Raw genomic sequence first — 22,509 nt, 5'->3', positions numbered from 1 at the left:
GGGTGGTTCAATGCTCCAGGCAGGCCTGGAGGCCCTCCCTGTTCAGCAGGAGCTGCAGGCTGCCCTGTAGAGGGGTTTCTCTTACTGCCCCACTCTCCAGACCTGGCACCTTACCCCTTCGTGGTGGCCTGGCTGCAAATGCCATTTTTTATATAAATGTAAAAAGTTAGAGAGAGGGTGCCATTTTTAGGCACCATCAGCCTTACCATCTATAGGATCCCGTTGTGTTTTCGAGCTGGAAGGCCACTGACTCTTAAGTTTCAAGAGCCTGCCCTCTGGCCCTTAATTGGAAAATCACCAAGAGTGATTGTTTACCACAGTGCAGATTTCTGATCTCATTGGAGTCTGATAGTGGGGTTCAGAAGCCCAGAGGAAAACCCTGCCCATGGTTCTTCAGCATCAAAAATTTGTTACAGGGCACTGTTTCAATGGACGCTGTGTGTGGTGGTTCCCATCTGCACGAGATTCCTGGGCAGCTGCTGTAAAAATTCTACTGACCACCTCCAGAGCCTCTGACTAGCAAAGGGCAGGGATCCTCCTTCCCCCATAGATGGGGAAGGATGAGAGGTGGCTAGAGTGAAACATAAACTCCAGTGTAGCTTGGTTAGGTTGCATGGCCTGTTTCTGTACTGTATATTCAATATAATTTTAGATAAAAGCTTTGTCCTATAATCAATACAAGTTGTATTCTCAAAGTCAAATCTTCATTCACTTCCTGGGAATGATTCTTGTTGATTTATCTTTCTGAAAATTCATCAGATGTTGCTTGACAAAAAAACTGAGCAGAGTGAAGTGCTGAACCTACAGCCTTCATCATTGTGCTGCTTCCATAAACCCATTACTCTCCACAAATTGTATTTGTGCTTCATGATCATTACTTTGCTCTTTGACAAGTAAAATTACTGATTTTCAGAACTGGAGACTTTGTAGAAATTACTTGGTCCAGGTGACTTATTTCCTTTTGTGTTCTTCAGGTTATAAAAGATTCCGCTGTCAAAACAGATATAGAACCTTAACTGCTGAACTACAAAACGAGCGTCAGTTGGAACTGGAAAGAGAGATTGAAGAAAGACGGCAGATTGCATTAGAACAAGAAATGGAGAGAAAGAAGCAGGAAATAGAACGGATAAATGAAAGTAGGTGTTGATTAGGCTGTAAGCACATTTATTAGCATTCTGACAAAATTCCATGGAAGCGATCACAGCTGTCAACAATGCAACACCAGCAGAATTTTCCTGGTGATTCAGTATGAAATAAATCTTCAATATTAGTTTAGTTGCATGCCTTGTGTAAACTATCTTTGTTTGCACCCCAGTCTTTAGTCGGTTTTGGCCTAGCACCCCTATCTCCTTCCTGCTCCTTCACTCCACCACTCCATCCGCTCCCCCTCCCTGACTCCTCCCCACCACCATACCCAAAAACAGCTGAAGTTAGCACTCCACTGCCGGCCACCTAGTGTATGTAATATTATATGCATGTGGTATACATATTCTGTAGCAATCCAATAGTCATATTGGAATGAAGTGAATCAGTGGATTGATAAGCAGACTATATAAACTGTCGAAAATAAGCTATCTCTTTGCAGAGAAAATGATATGCTGTTAAGCAAAATCTGTACTGTGCAGGATTGGCGACACCTCCAGTTCCACTCCCAAGAAAAAAGAAGCCTCTCCCTCGACTTTGTTCCGTAGCTGCGGATAAACCTTGCAATGCAGTGCAACCTCCTGTTCCCAGACCCCGGAGTAAATTAGCAGAGGTATGTCTTTCTTTCTGAGAATAAATTGTATATTGTCTCCTACAGGGATCCCCATAGAAACCGATAACATTTAAAAAGAGATTTGAATTTCCAGTGACAGACCCCAAGGACCACATGACAAGATTTCACATTTTAAGACTTTTAAAGTAACAAACTAAACACAACCACGACTAAACATTACTTAGTAGGTGACTAATACACTAAACTAGGGAAACGATATTCCCCTTAACCTCCTAAATGACTGACAACTCCCAAGGCGCATTTATACATTATACCGCACTGTCCACAGAATTGTAACCTTTGCAGGAATCAGTCCGAAGCGACCCCCAGCTTCCATCAGGCTTGCTTCTCCCCGTTTTTCTTGAGTTGTAATGCACAGTGTCTATCAAAAGTCTTCTGAGTATCCACGAACTGACATCCAGCAGCAAAGCACACTCCAGTGATTCCTTCTTCCAACCACCTCTGAGTAAATCTTCCAGTGTCCTTATATTTCTACCGGCCCCATCTTTTCAACCAGAGAAAGTGCTCCTGCCCTCAGTCTGCCTGGTTGCCTGGTGGCTAACAGAAGCCTTTCTTTCCCCAACCTGTTTGCAATAGCTGCTGTTCCTAGCTCACTCTCGCTCTCTCTCTCAGACTCTTTCTCTCGGACTCTCTCTTTCTCTCTCTCTCTCTCTCTCTCTCTCCCCCTCTCTCTCTCTCCCTCTCTCGGACACACACTCTCTCTCGGTCTCTCTGAATATCTCTCTCTCTCTCTCTCTCTCTCTCTCTCTCCCCCTTGGGGTGTCTCTCTCTCTCGGGGTGTCTCTCTCTCTCGGGGTGTCTCTCTCTCTCGGGGTGTCTCTCTCTCTCGGGGTGTCTCTCTCTCTCGGGGTGTCTCTCTCTCTCGGGGTGTCTCTCTCTCTCGGGGTGTCTCTCTCTCTCTCGGGGTGTCTCTCTCTCTCTCGGGGTGTCTCTCTCTCTCGGGGTGTCTCTCTCTCTCGGGGTGTCTCTCTCTCTCGGACTCCCTCTCTCTCTCTCTCTCTTGGACTCCCTCTCTCTCTCTCTCTCGGACTCCCTCACTCTCTCTCTCTCGGACTCCCTCTCTCTCTCTCTCTTGGACTCCCTCTCTCTCTCTCTCTCGGACTCCCTCTCTCTCTCTCTCTCTCTCGGACTCCCTCTCTCTCTCGGACTCCCTCTCTCTCTCTCTCTCTCTCCCTCTCCCGGACACGCTCTCTCTCGGTCTCTCTCTCTCTTGCACTCTCTCTCGGTCTCTCTCTCTCATCTCCCCCCCCCCCCCACCCCGGACTCTCTCGGACTCTCTCTCTCTCTCGGACTCTCTCTCTCCCTCTCCCTGTCAAGTGGCTCTGAGTGAGTAAATCTGCAATAGCACAAACAGCTGCCTTTCCCTTTGTGTGCAGGTGTTAAATCAGGCACTTAGGTTTCAATAGGACTTGACCTATGCCTCCAGTCCCCATGGTAAAGCGGTCACTTTGGCTTATCGTCAGGCAGAACTCGTAGCAGGTCACTTGCTCCATTTTACCTTGAATTAAAAGAGACAGTTTAACTATCTTATAAAACCTCGCATATGTTATACTCTCAATTAAGATTTGATCATTGCCTCATTTTAGTTCTAAAGCGAGCAGTGTGAAGAGAGTTCTCCAACTTGTCAACATAGAGCCATAGAAAAGTTACGGTGCAGAAAGAGGCCGTTCAGCCCATCATGTCCACACCGACCAAAAAGAGAAAAAAGAAACTAGCTGCTCATTTTAATCCCACTTTCCAGCACCTGTCCCATAGCCTTACAGGTTACAGTACTTCAGATGCAGATCCAGGTACCTTTTAAATGAGTTGAGCATTTCAGCCTCAACCACCAACTTAGGCAGTGAATTCCAGATGCCCACCACCCCCTGGGTGAGCAAGTTTTTCCTCATGTCCCCTTCTACCAATCACCTTAAACCTATGACCCTGGTAATTAACCCCTCAGCTAAGGAAAGCTAATCTTTCTCGTCTACCCTATCTAGGCCCCTCATAATTTTGTACACCTCAATTAGGTCACCCTTAATCTCCTCTGTTCTAAGGAAAACAACCCTAGCCTAACCAATCTCTCCTCATAGCTGCAATTTTCAAGCCCTGGCAACATTCTTATAAATCTCCCCTGTACTCTCTCCAGAGCAATTGTGTCCTTCCTGTAATGTGGCTAGAACTGTGTACACAATTCCAGCAGTGGCCTAACCAGCATTTTATACAGTTCCATCATTACATCCCTGCTTTTGTATTCAATACCTCGTTCAATAAAGGAAAGTATTCCATATGCTTTCTTAAACACCTTGTCCACCTGTCCTGCCACCTTCAAGGACCTGTGGACATGCCATCCAAGGTCTCTCACTTCCTCAACCCCTCCCAATAGCCTCCCAATTATTGAGTATTCCCTTGCTTTGTTTGCCCTTTCCAAATGCATTACCTCACACTTTTCGGATTGAATTCCATTTGCCACTTCTCTGCCCACTAAACCAAATGATATTGATGATATTCTGGAGTTGACAGCTATCCTCTTCACTATCAACTACACAGCCAATTTTTGTGCCATCTGCAAATTTCCCAAACATGCCTCCCACATTTAAGTTTAAATCATTAACAAATACAACATTTATATTGGAAAAAAAAGTCAGTGAGCTTAACTTCCACATTAATAGTGCCAGAGTTCAAGTTTATGGCCTATCTCACTGCTAGTTTGGCTTTACTTGATTTTTGAGTTTTGTAGCTTTGTTTGGTTACTTGGAACAGCAGCACATGTTGCATCAGATAAAGGGAAAAGCTTCTGTGAGTAATGAAGTCAGTGACCCAGATGACCTGATCATTTAGTTGGAGCAGCATGGCATGGTGATAATTTAGCTGCGAGGACTAGAGGAGGCAGATGGTGGGAGGAACATATATTTAAAGGGGCACAGTGTTCTGCTTTGCAAGATGTCCATTTAGAGTGATGGTCATTTCTTCCTATCCAGGAAATTATAGTCAAAAGAAACAAAGAGTACAATAATACTGACACTGCCAGTTTTCAGACTGTTAACTGCTCAGAGAGGCATGCAATCTGTTAACTTGCATTTTTCCTTGGCTGGACACATTTGATTTGGATGGTTTTGGGCAAAGTTATAATACTTTTTTCACTTTAATTATGATCAAATCTTATAGGTGAGGCTCCTGGACACACAATGTCACAGGACTTTGTGTAAGAGAATTAATATTCATTATCACAGATCCTCTGTAGAAAATCGATGATTTGGCTTGGGATTCTTTTCCTTCAAATGAACTGAAAACACTTAATTTAAAGTTACTTGCCAACTTGAAGTTTATAAAGAACACTTATCTTTACAAAAAACTCAACTTTAAAATTAATATATTCATTTTCTATATTTACTCTAAACCATTTTTTGATGCAAATTTTTTTTTGTTCATTCACATGATGTGGGTGTCACTGGCAAGGCCAGCATTTGTTGCCCATCCCTAATTGCCCTTTAAACAGAGTGGTTTGCTAGCCCACTTCAGAAGGCAGTTAAGAGTCAACCACATTGCTATGGGCCTGGAGTCACATGTAGGCCAGACCAGGTAAGGGTGACAGATTTCCTTCCCCTAAATGGTATTAGTGAGCCAGATGGGTTTTTATGACAATCAATGGTAGTTTCATGGTTACCTTTACTGAGACTAGTTTTATATTCCAGATTTATTAATTGAATTTAAATTCCACCAGCTGCCATGGAATTTGAACCTGTGTACCCCAGAGCATTAGCCTAGGCCTCTGGAATACCAGTCCAGAGACATGACTACTACGCACCAACTTTCCCTGTTTATTTTGGTGTATATAAATCACCTTGCGTCTGTGCACATTATTGTGAAATTTGTCATTGATTTTAAATATTTTCGACTCCTGCCATTTTAACGTGAAGAGGATTGCTTTCTATTTTGAATCTTTCAGTAACTATGAGCCTGAGTTGGGGAGTGGGGGGTCCAACAAACAGCAAATGAACCCGGCAAGGATGTTGTGGGGGGTGGGGTGGAAAAAGCAGTTTTCTGCTTTGTACACAGCACCCATGCGTCGCTAGGACAGCCCCCTGCCATCAGGATTGGGCGAGGATGACGCTTAGGACTTGAAGAGACAACTAAGAGAGGTGCAGGGCAGGTCAATTTGTCTGCGATCTGAGCTTTGAAAGAGAGAGGCCATTGGGGAGGGGGTGGGGGTGGGAGAGAGCGACCACCATCAATGGAAGGTTTCCCTGATAGGGCTGGGGGGAGTTGGGGATGTGTGTTGCGGGAGCACCCCTGTTTCCCCTAGCCCGTAAGGAGTGGGGGCACACTCCTGATTCTCCTAGCCCGTAAGGAGTGCTGTAAGTCGCACTTCCGATGTAGAGCCAGCAACTCCCACCTTCCTTTTATTGCTGAGTTTCTCTGGAAAGCCCATGCAGCAAATGTAAAATTTCAACTGAGCTCCCAGTTGCAATGTGGGAGCACAAATTAAATACACAAATAAGTGCCCCACCATCAGATAGCTGTAAATCCATCACTGTAAGAACAGTAACAGGCACAGCAGGTTGGAATCCCATTCCCTGCTTTTTCCATTTTAGCATCGTCATACAGACTCGAAACATTAACTCTGTTCCTCTCTCCAACAGATGCTGCCAGAACTGCTGAGTTTTTCCAGCATTTTCTGTTTTTGTTTAAAGGAGCAAAGAGAGGTGGAGTGGCGTAGGGAAGGAATTGCAGCTTAGGGCCTTGGCAGCTGAAGACATGGCCAGGAATGGTGGAGCGATTTAAAATCAGGGTGCTCACGAGGCCAGAATTGCAGGAGCACAGATACCTCTGAGGGTGGTAGGGCTGGAGGGGATTACAGAAATGCAGAGGGACCATGTATGGATTTGGAAGCAGGGATGAGAGTTTTAAAATCAGGGCATCGCTTAAACTTGGACTTTCTTTTTTTAACAGTATTGCCCCAAGACAAAGGAATCCCAGTCCCAGGCATTGGTATCCGATTTCCACTGTTGACTTTAATAACTCAGTAAAAAAAAAACTGATTGATTTTAAAAAGGAGGCAAGGGTGTCTGCTCTAAGCTCTGCCTTTGTTTTAGGCAACCCCATTCGATAATTCTCGGGACCACATGAGCAGCAGCTGGCTACAGGAACAAGCAGATAAGGAGCAGCGAATTAACAAGAAAAGAGCTACAATTCGGTGGTTCAAAGAGACTCAGGCTCGAAAAGTACTCCAGAATGGGACTTTTCCAGGCTGGTTCCATGGAATGATTACACGGCGGTGAGTCTGCTTTTAAATCTATTGGATGTGTTTTGTTTAAGTTTTACTGCATCAATACCATGTTTAGTTTTACTGATTTGCATATCACTTCTACAAATCCAATGATTTTAGCTATTTGTCTGATATTTGCTACCGAGGCGTGTAGCTGAGGACGGGAAGTTTCTGCTTGGCAGACGCGCCTCAGTTTAAAGGGCCGAGTTAGACCCAATTTTCGCTCCGGGAGGCAGGGGCGGGATAGAGGCAGGCCTGCTGACCCAAAAAGCTGATCAAAGGCTGCCACGGAGGTGGGCGAATGCTGAAGTGGACTGGTCAGAGGGCCTGTCTCAGGTATCTGGACTTCATTCCAGTTGTTTTATAAGCTGTTCGGCCCACTAGCCCTCACCCCTCACACCCCCTCACCCACCCACCCTCCCATTCCCCCTCCATGCCAATACATTCCCATGACCCATCCCCCCTCATTGCCTCCATGGCCCCTCATAAACACATGCCAACTCCCTAGCCATTCACCAGCATCCACCAGGTGCTCAGGAGTCATGTGAAACTAAAAGAAATAAACTTCTAACAATCTAATATAGCACTCACTCAAACACATTTGATAGTGAAAAAAACTCCCATTCATGAAACCCATTCAAAGCTTTTAACATCTCCTCAAATGTTCAATCTGTTGTAAAAACAAACAGCTATTCAGCCCCCATTTCAAAGACAGCTTAACCTTTAATAGCCTCTTTAAACCGTCAACCAAGCTGTGAACTTGGACCCCGCTGCTGAGATGATACTTTTTTAACTTTTGAAACTCAGACAAGTATTCACAATGACCATGATTGTAAGAATAGTCCTTTGGCAGGTGGGAGAGCTTTATTTGATGTGAGGCCAAAGATCAGTTTTCCAACTTCGGGGTGAACATATGAACATGCAAACAAGGAGCAAGCGTAAGCCATCCAGTCCCTTGAGCCTGCTCCGCCATTTAATAAGATCACAGCTGATCTCTTGCATGCATTAACATGTCATGCATGCTCACTAAAAGGCCAGCTCGATGGAATTAAGTTCCCCGCCTGTGAGAAATTAGAACGTTCACATTCACGACTGCACATAAGTGGCATGCACCTGGAGGTAGACTGCTTCCATGATTACCAGTGAGTAGCCTGCTGCATTGACTTCTAGGGGGGGGTGTCTGTAAATGCCAGCCTATGCTTGAGATCGGGTAGTGGCAGTGCAAGTTATGAGGAGGATGACCAAAGAAGGGAGGAAGGGTTAGTGGGGAAGGGTGGAGCAGTGAACGGCAAAGGTGAAGGGATAGTGCAGGCTGTCAAGGTGACCTTTAAATATGGTGGCCGGACTTTCGACCCCCTGCGATAAAGGCAGGGCAGCGACTTCCTGCTTGGCCCCACTGTGAGAATTGGAGAGCTCTTCACGGATTCATGGTCAGCCCACCCAGTAGAAATCACTCCCACTTCCGCGGCCGCCACCTAACTTGGACTGCTTCGGTACCTGAGGAGTTACAAATGGTGCTGAACATCCCCACTTCTGACCTTATGATGGAAGGAAGGTCATTAATGAAGCAGCTGAAGATGATTGGACCTAGGGCACTATGGCCAGAATCTTCTGTTCTGGAGTCAATACACAGACTAAACGCAATGTCCACACACAGACCTGGATAACGTTCAGGCTTGGGCTGATAAGTGGCAAGTAACATTCACACCATGACTATTTCCAACAAGAGAGAATCTAACCATCATCCTTTGGCATTCAATGTCATTACAATCACTGAATCCCCCACTATCAACATCCTAGAGGTTACCATTAACTAGAAACTGACTAGACCAGTCATATAAATACTGTGGCTAAAAAAAAAGGGGAGGTGATGGCGTAGTGATATTGGCGCTGGACTAATAATCCAGAAACAAAAACAAAAATACCTGGAAAAACTCAGCAGGTCTGGCAGCATCTGCGGAGAGGAACACAGTTAACGTTTCGAGTCCGAATGACCCTTCAACAGAACTAAGTAATAATAGAAGAGAGGCGAAATATAAGCTGGTTTAAGGGGGGGGGTGGTGGGACAAGTAGAGCTGGATAAAGGGCCAGTGATAGGTGGAGATAGCCAAAAGATGTCACAGACAAAAGGACAAAGAGGTGTTGAAGGTGGTGATATTATCTAAAGGAATGTGCTGATTAAGGGTAGAAAGCAGGACGAGCAAGGTACCGATAGACCTAGTGGAGGTGGGGTGGGGGGAAGGAATCGAAAATGCCTAAAGGTAGAGATAAAACTGGATGGAAATACATTTAAAAATAATGGAAATAGGTGGGAAAAGAAAAATCTAAATAAATTATTAGAAAAAAAAGGGGGGGTTCGGAAAGGGGGTGGGGATGGAAGAGAGTTCATGATCTAAAATTGTTGAACTCAATATTCAGAGCAGAAGGCTGGTCCCAGCCCCTCCTCTTCACCATGGACGTCCATCCCTCTACACCTCCATCCCCCACCGGGATGGTCTGGTGGCTCTCCGCTTCTTCCTCGAACAGAGGCCCGAACAATCCCCATCCACCACTACTCTCCTCCATCTGACTGAACTTGTTCTGACACTGAACAATTTCTCCTTAAACTCCTCTCACTTCCTCCAAATAAAAGGTGTGCCTATGGGTACCCGCATGGGCCCCATGCCTGTCTCTTTATGAGGTATGTGGAACATTCATTGTTCCAGTCCTACTCCGGCCCCCTCCCACAACTCTTTCTCCGGTACATCGATGATTACTTCGGTGCTGCTTCATGCTCTCATCTGGACCTGGAAAAATTTATTAATTTTGCTTCCAATTTCCACCCCTCCATCATTTTCACATGGTCCATCTCTGACACTTCACTTCCCTTCCTTGACCTTTCTGTCTCAATTTCTGGTGATAGACTGTCCACCAATATCCATTACAAGCCTACCAACTCCCACAGCTACCTCGACTACAGCTCCTCACACCCCGCTTCCTGTCCATCTCATTCTCTCAGTTCCTTCACCTCCGTCGCATCCGTTCTGATGATGCCACTTTCAAAAACAATTCCTCTGACATGTCTTCCTTCTTCCTTAACCGAGGTTTTCCACCCACGGTGGTTGACAGGGCCCTCAACTGTGTCCGGCCCATCTCCCGCGCATCCGCCCTCACACCTTCCTCTCCCTCCCATAAACATGATAGGGTCCCCCTTGTCCTTGCTTTTCACCCCATCAGCCTCCGCATTCAAAGGATCATCCTCCGTCACTTCCGCCAACTCCAGCATGATGCCACCACCAAACACATCTTCACCCCCCCGGCGGCATTTCGCAGGGATCGTTCCCTCCGGGACACCCTGGTCCACTCCTCCATCACCCCCTACACCTCAACCCCCTCCCACGGCACCTTCCCATGCAACCACAGAAGGTGCAACACCTGCCCCTTTACTTCCCCTCTCCTCACCGTCCAAGGGCCCAAACACTCCTTTCAAGTGAAGCAACATTTCACTTGCACTTCCCTCAATTTAGTCTACTGCATTCGTTGCTCCCAATGCGGTTTCCTCTACATTGGAGAGACCAAACGCAGTCTGGGTGACCACTTTGCAGAACACCTTCGGTCTGTCCGCAAGCATGACCCAGACCTCCCTGTCGCTTGCCATTTCAACACTCCGCCCTGCTCTCGTGTCCACATGTCCGTCCTTGGCCTGCTGCATTGTTCCAGTGAAGCTCAACGCAAACTGGAGGAACAGCACCTCATCTTCTACAGCCTTCTGGTCTGAATATTGAGTTCAACAATTTTAGATCATGAACTCTCTCCTCCATCCCCACCCCCTTTCTGATCCCCCCTCTTTTTTTCCCAATAATTTATATAGATTTTTCTTTTCCCGCCTATTTCCATTATTTTTAAATGTATTTCCATCCATTGTTTTATCTCTACCTTTTAGCCTTTTTTGATTCCTTCGCCCCACCCCACCCGCACTAGGGCTATCTGTACCTTGCTTGTCCTGCTTTCTACCCTTAATTAGCACATTCCTTAGATAATATCACCACCTTCAACACCTCTTTGTCCTTTTGTCTGTGACATCTTTTGGTTATCTCCATCTATCACTGGCCCTCTATCCAGCTCTACTTGTCCCACCCCCCCCCCCTTAAACCAGCTTATATTTCACCTCTCTTCTATTTTTACTTAGTTCTGTTGAAGGGTCATTCAGACTCGAAACGTTAACTGTGTTCCTCTCCGCAGATGCTGCCAGACCCTCCGAGTTTTTCTAGGTATTTTTGTTTTTGTTTTGGATTTCCAGCAACCGCAGTTTTTTGCTTTTAATAATCCAGAGAACCAGGGTAATGCTCTGAGGACCTGGGTTCAAATCCTATCACAGATGGTGGAATTTAATTCAATAAAAATCTGGAATTAAAAGTCTAATAATGAAACATTGTCGATTGTCGTAAAACCCCATCTGGCTTACTAATGTCCTTTAGGAAAGGAAATCTGCCATCCTTACCTGGCCTTGAAATGGCTTAGCAAGTCACTCAGTTGTATCAAATCGCTACAAAGTCTCAAAAAAGGAATTAAACTGGACGGACCACCCAGCATCGACCTAGGTATCAGAAGCGACAACAGCAAACTGTCGACCCTGCAAAGTCCTTGTTGCCAACATCTGGGGGCTAGTGCCAAAATTGGGAGAGCTGTCTCACAGACTAGTCAAGCAACAGCCTGACATAGTCATCCTCGTGGAATCGTATCTTACAGATAATGTCCCAGACAGCACCAGGGAGTTGCCTCAACATCTACTCCGGATCCCATGAAGTCTCATGGCATCAGGTCAAACATGGGCAAGGAAATCTCCTGATTCCCACGTACCGCTGATGAATCAGTGCTCCTCCATGTTGAACACCAATTGGAGGAAGCACTGAGGGTGCCAAGGGCACAGAATGTACTCTGGGTGAGGGACTTCAATGTCCATCACCAAGAGTAGCTCGGTAGCACCACTACTGACCGAGCTGGCCGAGTCCTAAAGGACATAGCTGCTGGACTGGATCTGCAGCAGGTGGTGAGGGAACCAACAACTTGACTTCATCCTCACCAACCTGCCTACCACAGATGCATCTGTCCATAACCGTATCGGTAGGAGTGACCACCGCACAGTTGTGGAGATGAAGTCTCATCTTCACATTGAGGTATCAACCCTCCGCTATGTTGTGTGGCACTACCGCCGTGCTAAATGAACAGATCTAGCAACTCAAGACTGGGAGTGCTGTGGGCCATCAGCAGCAGCAGAATTGTATTGAACACAATCTGTAACCTCATGGCCTGGCATATCCCCCACTCTACCATTACCATCAAGCCAGGGGAATCAACCCTGGTTCAACGAAGAGTGCAGGAGGGCATGCTAGGAGCAGCACCAGGCATACTCCTGACTCCCCAAAGCCTGTCCACCATATACAAGGCATAAGCCCAGAGTGTGATGGCATACTGTCCACTTGCCTGGATGAGTGCCACTCCAACAATACTCGAGATGCTCAACATCATCCAGGACAGAGCAGCCTACTTGATTGATACCCAATTCACCACCTTTAACATTCATTCCCTCCACCACCGACGCACAGTAGCAGCAGTGTGTACCATCTACAAGATGCACTACAGAAAATCCCCAAGGCTCCTTAGACAGTGCCTTCCAAACCCGCAACAGCTACCATCCAGAAGGACAAGGGCAGCAGACACATGGGAACACCACCTGGAAGTTCACCTCCAAAAAAACAACATCCTGATTTGGAAACATATCACCGTTCCTTCACTGGCACTGGATCAAAATCCTGGAACTCCCTCCTTAACAGCACTGTGGGTGCACTTCAGTGGTTCAGAAAGGCAGCTCACCACCACTTTCTCAAAGGCAATTAGGGATGGGCAATAAAGGCTGACCTAGCCAGTAATGCTCATATCCTGTGAACGAATAAATAAAAAAAATGTACAGTTGGCATAAAAATAGAATGAATGGTTAACTGAAGAGGATTGTAAATGCCCTCACAAAAACAAATTAGTAGATTGTAAATTGAGCTGACGAATACCCAAGGAAATATAATTTGGACTGATTCCAGAGGAATTTTATTATTCTAAGCACAATAAAAATTCTAAATCATACTTCTGTGGCATAGCTTGATCTAAAACCCAGGAATATGTTACAAATTGCTGCAGAGCCACTCACTGAATAAAGTGTGGAACTACATGCTAACCAGAACAAATACTAAATATAAACTGTTATTTTAGTTGGTAACACTACATAAGATATACAAGACAGAAACAGGCCATTTAACCCAACAAGTCCATGCTGACCTTTGTATTTCACTCAAGCACCCTCTTGTCTTCCCCTGTAAAAATCTTATCCCCTTATTCCCTTCTCCCATATTTGCTTATCAAGCTTCCCCTTAAATGCATCCGTATTATTTGCTTCATTGTCCCACATTCTCCCCAGTCTCTGGGTAAGGAAGTTCCTCCTGAATTCTCTATTTGATTTCTTATATGACTATTTTATATTGATGGCCTCTAGTTTTACATTTCCCCATCAGTGGCAACTTCTCTCTGCACCTATCATACCAAACTTTTTCCTAATTTCAAAAACGTCTATTCGAACATACGAATTAGGAGCAGGAGTAGGCCATTCATCCCCTTGAGCCTGCTCCGCCATTCAATAAGATCATGGCTGATTCAATTGTGGCCTAAACTCCATGTTCTGCCTGCCTCCCATGTTAGTCAAAAATCTTTCTGCTTTTGCCTTAAAAATATTCAATGACCCTCAACCTCAACCAATCTCTGGGGAAGAGAGCTCCAAAGATTCACAATCCTCTTGAGAGGAAAAAAAATTCTTCTGGTCCCTGTCTTATTTTTAAACTGGGTACCCTAGTTCTAATCTCTCCCACAAGGAGAAGCACCCTTTCAGCATCCACCCTGTTAAGTCTCCTCAGGATTTTATGATTCAATAAGATCACCTCTCAATTTTCTAAACTCCAGTGGATACAGGCACAGCTGGTCCAACCTTTGCTCATAAGATAAACCACACCCAACCCATCCCATGTATCAGCCGACTGATCCTCCTCTGAATTGTTTTTTCTTAAATAAGGAGACCAAAACTGTACACAGTACCCTAGATGTACAACTGTAGCAAAACATCCCTTTTTTATATCCCATTTCCCTTGCAATAAAAACACACTATTTGCCTTCCTAACCATTTGCTGTACCTGCTTACTAACTTTTCCTGATTCGTGTACCTGGACATCCAGAACCCTCTGTACCTCATTGTACCCTCTCCATTTAGATATATTTTTTTATTCATTCATGGGATGTGGGCGTCGCTGGCTAGGCCAGCCTTTATTGCCCATCCCTATTTGCCCTTGTTCAGAGGACATTTAAGAGTCAACCACATTGCTGTGGGCCTGGAGCCACAAGTAGGCCAGATGACAGACTCCCTTCCCTAAAGAACATTGGTGAACCAGATGGGTTTTTACAACAATCGGCAATGGTTTCATGGTCATCATCAGACTTTTAATTACAGATTTTTATTGAATTCAAATTCCATCATCTGCTGCAGCAGGATTCGAACCTGGGTCCCCAGACCATTACCCTGGGTCACTGGATTACTAGTCCAGCGACAATCCTACTGCACCATTGTCCCCGCCTAAGTATACTGCTTTTCTATTCTTATTGCCAAAGTGGACAAGTTCACATTTTACCACTTTATACTCCATCTGCCAAATTTTTGACCGCTCACTTAACCTGTCAATATCCCTTTGCAGACTCCTTCTGTCCTCTCCACAACTTACTTTCCTATCCATCTTTGTGCCATTAGCAAATTTAGCAACCATACATTCAGTCCCTTCATCCAAGCCATTGATAAAAATTGTAAATGGTTGAGGCCCCAGCACTGATCCCTGTGACACTCCACTCGTCACATATTGCCAACCTGAAAATGACCCATTTATGCCTACTCTCTGGTTCCTGTTAGCTAAACAATCCTCTATCCATGCTAACCCCTACACCATGAGCTCTTATTTTGCATAGTAATCTTTGATGTCGCAACTTGTCAGTTGCCTTCTGGAAACCTAAGTATAGCACATCCACAGGTTCCCCTTTATCCATGTTGCTTGTTACCTCCTCGAAAAATTCCAGTAAATTAATCAAACATGATTTTCCTTTCACAAAATCATGTTGACTCTGCCTGATTGCATTGGGATTTTAAGTGCCCGCTATAACCTCTTTAATAGTAGATTCCAGCAATTTCCCTCCAACAGATGTTAAGCTAACTGGCCTGTAGTTTCCTGCTTTCTGTCTCCCCCCCTTTCTTGAACAGAACAGTCAAGTTCGCTATTCGTGATCATTGAACACTCTTAAATCCTATCACAGTACCATTCATAGGCATAACAGGTACTGCACAGAATTATGCATCCTACCTGCAAGTTTTAAAAATATAATGGATTTCTACCAACAGCAATGTCTCAGTAGTAATTAGTTTACTGACGTCGTATATCAGATGTAGTGAAATATGAGATTGTTCGTGGGTAGAATTTTTCGTCCTGTGGGAGTAAAATAGTGTGCAAGCGTCATCACGCATTCCCGCGATATTTCACTCGGGCGCATGTGGGTGCCAGAGCGGTTCCCGTCATAAATTAAGTGGCTACTTAAGGTCCTTAACAGTCCAGTTGAATGCGATTTTTGCTTGCCCATGCGATTTCCAGCTCATTGCATGGGCAAAACCAGGAGGTGGCCAGCTGATATTCTCATAAACCTCATCCAAGGGCGGGATAAAAAGGGTCAGCAGCATTGCCAGTGTGAGGAGTTTTGGAGATGGTTTGCAGCTGGTTGTTTATTGGTACTTGGCAGTTTCATCTCTGTTCGGGGCTTCATTCTTAGCATTTCCAGGATTCATTTCAGGACTGTCTGCAAGGCCCCCGGAGGATTCAGACCATGTGGACCCTTCCAGGTATCAGACAGCCTTCCCTTACCCTGGTCATGGGGATTGTGGTCTCTGCTGGAGGCACCTCATCTGAGGAGGAAGAGAGGGGCAGAAGGGAGAGGGGGCCAGGTGTCCCTATGCAGCTTCCAGGGGAGGGACCTTTGGGAGAAGAGGTGCAGGCACAGGGCCAGCAGGTAGTCCAAGGCGGAAGGGGCCGCAGAAGACTCCACTATCCTGCTGCCAGGGTTTACAGGCAGCGATACAGCTACCTCAATATGTCCGAGGTGCAATGCCAAAGGAGGCTCCGCCTCTCAAGGGAGCGCGTGACCTCCATTTGCCAGATGCTTGGGCCTGAGGTCAGCTCTGGCTGTGTGGGTGGACACTCCATGCCACTGGCTCTGAAGGTCATAATGGCCCTCAGCTTCTATGCCTCCAGCTCTTTCCAGAGGTCAGTGGGGGATCTGTGTGGAGTGTCCCAATCAGCTGTCCACAGTTGCGTCAAGCTGGTGACAGAAGCACTGCTCAGGTGGGTACTGACCTTTATTCTTTACCATACTTGATGACACCAGCCAGGCAGAGCGAGCCAGAGTCTTTGTAGTGATTGCTGGGTTCCCCCGTGTCCAGGGTTCCATCGACTGCCCACATGTGGCCATCAAGGCGCTGGTGGATCAGCCCGGTGCCTTCGTCAACAGGAAGGGATTCCACTCCATGAACGTGCAGATAGTGTGTGACCACAGGATGCTGATCCTGCAAATCTGTGCAAGGTACCCAGGCAGCTCCCATGCGCTTACATCCTGAGACACTCCCAGGTGCCGAGGCTCTTCAGTGCTCCAGCCCGGCTGGATGGATGGCTGGTGGATGATGAGGGCTATCCGTTGAAGAGGTGACTCATGACACCTCTCCGCCACCCAAGAACAGAAGCAGAGCAATGTGAGCCATGCCTCCACAAGGGCAGTGATAGAGAGGGCCATAGGTCTTCTCAAGATGTGCTTCCAATGCCTGGACCATTCAGGGGGTGCACTACAGTACCCCCAAAGCGGGTGTCGCTGATTGTGGTTGCATGCTGCACTCTCCACAATCTGCCACTGCCAAGGGGGGACCCACTGGAGGAAGAGGATCTTGAGGCAGCTGCACAGGCCACAGATGATGAGTCCAGTAGTGAGTCCAAAGGTGAGAATGCTGAGGGCATGGAGCCAGACCTTGGTAACCTCCCAGGGAGTCGGATACCAGGGATGGCTTGATCCAACGCTCCTTCAGCTAGGCTACCAAAGATCAGCTTCAACCACATGCCAGGGCTGCTGCCTCCATCCCGGGTGTCTGAAAGGAGCCTTTCATTTGAACACATAGAACACTCAGTGCCTGTGCAATAAAGTTCAGAGCCACTTACGGCCTTTACATTACATGCTGGCATACCCTGCACCGATAAAATAAAAAGGTGAAGCAAACTAAAGCCATGTGACAAAAGCAAAATTTATCTCATTTTGACAATTCCAAACTATTTACATAAACTTGTCTGGTCTTCATTCCCAAACCAGTATAGATAAAGTAAACATAAATGAACATAAAATCACCTGTGACCTGTCCCTCTTATGCTCAAGGTGCCTTTAACTTAAGTTTGCGAGTGCTACGTTTGGTGCTCCACTCTCACTGGCACTGGCATTGGAGACAGGCTGACTCAGCTGTCTTGTTGGCCTTCATGAGCTTGGCAGTCGTCCTCTGGCCAGTGGAGCCTGTGCTAGCCCTGCCTGGGAGGGAGCAGCCAATGCCACGGCTGGCATCTCCCCAGTCGTCACAGCCTCATCAGATGTGACAGTTACTGGCAGAGGGGCGGAGGAGCTGCTGCCACCATCCAGGGTGCCCTGAGAGGAGCCCGTGGAGAAGACAAGCAGCTTGTGCGCCAACGTGAGGTCGCTTTGGACCTCCCTGCTCACCATTGATGGATGGGCACCTAGCTGGGATTCTGGACGCCTCATCCATCTCCCACTGACACTGAGCACATGAAGTCATTGCCTGTGAGAGGGCTTGCAGGTCCAAGTACAACTGCAGGAACCCTTGATTCTGCCCCGGAGCTTCCTCTCCATGAAAGTCACCACTCTCTCAATGGAGGAGGCCGTGCGCTCAGCCATGAGGGTTAATGCAATGCTCATGTTCCGCATGGACTCCTCCTCCATAACGGAGAGCATGGTACGCATACCCTCACGGATCTAATATACTTTAGGGAAGGAAATCTGTTGTCTGTACCTGGTTTGGCCTAGATGTGACTCCAGACCCACAATGTGGTTGACTCTGAAATGACCTAGCAAGCTACTCAGTTGTAACAAACCGCTACAAAGTCACAAAAAAGGAATTAAACTGGACAGGCCACCCAGCATCGAAGTAGGCACTGGAAATGACAACTGCAATCTCAGCCCTATCGACCCTGCATAGTCTTCCTTACTAACATTTGGGGGCTAGTGCCAGAATTGGGAGAGCTGTCTCACAGGCTATCAAGCAACAGCCTGACATAGTCATCCTCATGGAATCATACCTTACAGATAATGTCCCAGACACCACCATCACCATCCCTGGGTATGTCCTGTCCCACCGGCAGGACAGTGATATACAGTCAGGAGGGAGTTGCCCTGGGAGTCCTCAACATTGACTCCAGACCCCATGAAGTCTCATGGCACCAGGTCAAACATGGGCAAGGAAACCCGCTGCTGATTACTACGTACTGCCCTCCCTCAGCTGATGAATCAGTGCTTCTCCATGTTGAACACCACTTGGAGGAAGCACCCAGGGTGGAAAAGGCGCATAATGTAGGGGACTTCAATGTCCATCACCAAGAGTGGCTCGGTAGCACCACTACTGACCAAGCTGGCCGAGTCCTAAAAGACATAGCTGCTAGACTGGGTCTGCGGCATCTGGCGAGGGAACCAACCAGAGGGAAAAACATACTTGATCTCCTCCTCAACAACCTGCCTGCCACAGATGCATCTGTCCATGACAGTATCAGTAGGGGTGACAACTGCACAGTTATTGTGGAGATGAAGTCTCACCTTCACATTGAGGATACCCTCCATGTTGTGTGGCACTACCACCATGCTAAATGGGATAGATTTCGAACAGATCTAGCAACTCAAGACTGGGCATCCATGAGGTGCTGTGGAACATCAGCAGCAGCAGCAGAATTGCACTCAACCACAATCTGTAACCTCTTGGCCCAGCATATCCCTTACTCTACCATTACCATCCAACCAGGGGATCAAAAGCTTATATTTCACCTCTCTCCTAACTATACTTCAGTTCTGCCGAAGGGTCATGAGGACTCGAAACGTCAACTGTTTTCTTCTCCACCGATGCTGCCAGACCTGCTGAGTTTTTCCAGGTAATTCTGTTTTTGTTTTGAACCGGGGATCAATCCTGGTTCAATGAAGAGTGCAGGAGCAGCACCAGGCATACCTAAAAGTGAAGTGTCAACCTGGTGAAGCTATTACACAGGACTACTTGCATGCAGAACAGCATAAGCAGCAAGTGACAGACAGGGCTAAGTGCTCCCACAATCAGATCTAAGCTCTGCAGTCCTGCCACATTCAGTCGTGAATGCTGGTGGACAATTAAACAACTCACTGGAGGAGGAAGCTCCACAAATATCTCCATCCTTAATAATGGAGGAGCCAGTACATAAGTGCAAAAGATGAGGCTGAAGCATTTGCAACAACCTTCAGCCAGAAGTGCCGAGTGGATGATCCATTTCGACCTCCTCCGGAGGTCCTGGGCATCAGAGGTGCCAGTCTTCAGCCAATTCAATTCACCCTATGTGATATCAAGAAACAGCTGAAGGCACTGGATACTGCAAATGCTATGGGCCTGACAATATTCCGGCAATAGTACTGAAGACTTGTGCCCGAGAACTTGCCGTGCCTCTAGCTAAACTGTTCAAGTACAGCTACAACACTGGCATCTACCTGGCTATGTGGAAAATTGCCCAGGTATGTCTTGCACACAAAAAGCAGGACAAATCCAACCTAACCAATTACCGCCCCATCAGTATTCTCTCCATCATCAGTAAAGTAATAGAAGGGGTCATCGACAGTGCTATCAAGTGGCACTTGCTTGGCAACAACCTGCTCATTGACGCCCAGTTTGGGTTCCGCTAGAGCCACTCAGCTCCTGACCTCATTACAGCCTTGGTTCAAACATGGACTAAAGAGCTGAACTCCCGAGATGAGTTGAGAGTGACTGCCCTTGACATCAAGGCAGCGTTTGACCGAGTGTGGCATCAAGGAGCCCTAGCAAAACTGGAGTCAATGGGAATCAGGTCGATAACTCTCCACTGGGTGGAGTCATACCTAGCACAAAGGAAGATGGTTGTTGGAGGTCAGTCATCTCAGCTCCAGAACATGACTGCAGGAGTTCCTCAGGATAGTATCCTCGGCCCGACCATCTTCAGCAGCTGCTTCAATGACCTTCCTTCCATCGTAAGGTCAGAAGTGGGGATGTTTGCTGATGATTGCAAGATGCTCAGCACCATTCACGGGGGGGTGAGGGGACACAGCCACACCATAACACTTCTGCACATTGACCTGAGTGCCAACCAACCTGCCTTCCCGCCTGCCTTGCCCAGCCGCATTTGACTCCATTGGGAACGCTGAACACATGTCCTTCCATGGCAGCCTTCCAGGGCTACCTGGGCCGTTTTTAAACCGGCCGCTGGGTCACCATTGGACCCGGCAGCCGACAGGCTCCCGCTCAGCCCTTCCCGGCCAGTGCAGTGCGGCGTTTCACTCTGGGTGGACCTAAATTGGCCTGCCAGCATGAAATTGCAGTTGGGGCTTGATCGCCCACTGCACCAGCCCAACAACCTCAAAATCCTGCCCCATGTGTTTCCCGACACAATGATAGCTTGGGATGCACAGGAGCAAAGGACAGAAAATCAGTGTTCTACCACACCCCAGAAACTTGTCTAATGTGAGATTGTCAAATCTCTGGGAGCAGAATGCCCCCTGCATATCTGTCCTTGCAACCTTGAAATAAAGGCAGTAGGAAAGGGTGAAGGTGAGCAAAGGATGATGCTGCGAGCTATTATTAGTTGTAATAGCTGAACATGATGTGTGGCATTATTTAAAATTTTACTGCTGAGCCATTTAAGAGTTAATTTGTTTGAGAAGAACAATCAACTTCTTTGTGTTTGCTTAGCTTTACTTTAATATCAGTTCAAAAAAAATTGCATTTTAATCTCTTTCAGGTAAGTAATTGTCCTGCTTAATTAATTGGATCCTTCAAATCCAATTCATGGTAGAGGTAATATTGTCTTAAGATCACGAGACTGCGGCAGTTAAAGAAGCTTCTCACCCATCCCAGACCACCCATCAGATATTAAATTCAATTTATACATTTCGTAAAAGGAATGGTATTGATATTATGATTGAACAAAGTTTCAAAAGAATTATTCCTCCCTGCCTCCCGCCTCCCCACTTTTATCAATTATCATATTTTCATTCTTACTTTAAATTCTCTCAAAGGTCATTAACGTCTTCTGAGGCCTTTGGGGATTAGATGAGATAGGTGTGTTACAAGGACATAAGAGCAAATATGCTGCAAATCAACTCTGCCTTATGATATTTAGGTTAAATATCTTCCCTTCTAACATTGGCTGTTTGTGATGGACCTGTGTTTCTGTTTTATTGGACACGTGTAACAAAATAATTCATTTTTATACTTCTGTTATTTACAGAGAGAGCGAAGATTTGTTGGCAAACCAACCTTTAGGTTGCTTCCTTATTCGTGTCAGTGGAAGTAGGGAAGGATACACACTTACCTTTAGGTAACCTTTCTTCAGTATTTCTTTTTTTGCAACTTAAAATCAGCATCAGTACTTTGATGCTAAAATTTACCTGTATGAAAATTTCCAGTTGACAAAGCATCTGCTAAGCAGTAAATTCATCAAAAAATATTAAACATCATCAAAAAAATCCAAATGGAAATACTTGTGACACAGCAAGCTGATTAATTCAAAAAGTAGTTAATTATCACCTACAACTATAGCAGCTATAAGTTACTTGACATCTTTCAGTGTGCTAGCACAGTGTTAATGGACATCATTCTAGCCTAGTCAGAATATACTGCAAATGAATCATAACTCTGAAGTTTATTTGTACTCACATTATAATTCCTGCAATTCTCTGCAGCTTGGCATACCTTGCATTGTTTTATGCACTCCTCTCTCACTCTTTCTCCCCATAGCACAAAGTTGAATTCTGGTTCTTAACATATTAATGGTAAATGCTGGAAATACATAGCAAATCTGACAGCATCTGTGGAGAAACAGAGTTAATGTTTCAGTTTGACCTGGGTAGGGGGAGAGGGGGGCTTGGGGGTGGGAGGGTTGGTGGGACCTCGGTGTTAGGGGGTGGGGTGTTGGACTTACTTTGGAGTAGGGGGTGTGGAATGGGGAGGCTGGAACCTTGTGGGGGGGAGGGGCGAGGTGGGACTTTGGGTTGGGTATGGTGGGGGGGGTGGAATCTCAGGTTGGGTCACGCGGGGAGGGCCAGACCTGGGGCGGGTGTGGGGGTGAGAATC

The 22,509-nt window shown here is 46.4% G+C and overlaps 1 protein-coding gene across 1 annotated transcript in view; it reads left to right on the top strand.

The window, feature by feature from the left end:
• The window catches only part of LOC144685914 (myosin-IIIb), a 174,377-nt gene that overhangs the window by 134,471 nt on the left and 17,397 nt on the right, over positions 1 to 22,509 (top strand). The window contains exons 23-26 of the mRNA XM_078550934.1: positions 975 to 1,136; positions 1,626 to 1,756; positions 6,853 to 7,034; positions 21,665 to 21,754. Of these exons, the coding sequence (XP_078407060.1) occupies positions 975 to 1,136; positions 1,626 to 1,756; positions 6,853 to 7,034; positions 21,665 to 21,754 (565 nt within the window). The remainder of the gene's footprint in view (positions 1 to 974; positions 1,137 to 1,625; positions 1,757 to 6,852; positions 7,035 to 21,664; positions 21,755 to 22,509) is intronic.

Source organism: Cetorhinus maximus, chromosome 1 (genome assembly GCF_964194155.1).
Source record: "Cetorhinus maximus chromosome 1, sCetMax3.hap1.1, whole genome shotgun sequence".
Classification (NCBI taxonomy): Eukaryota; Metazoa; Chordata; class Chondrichthyes; order Lamniformes; family Cetorhinidae; genus Cetorhinus; species Cetorhinus maximus.
The sequence above is the reverse complement of the archived record's forward strand: the minus strand, read 5'-3'. Positions and strand labels throughout refer to the sequence as shown.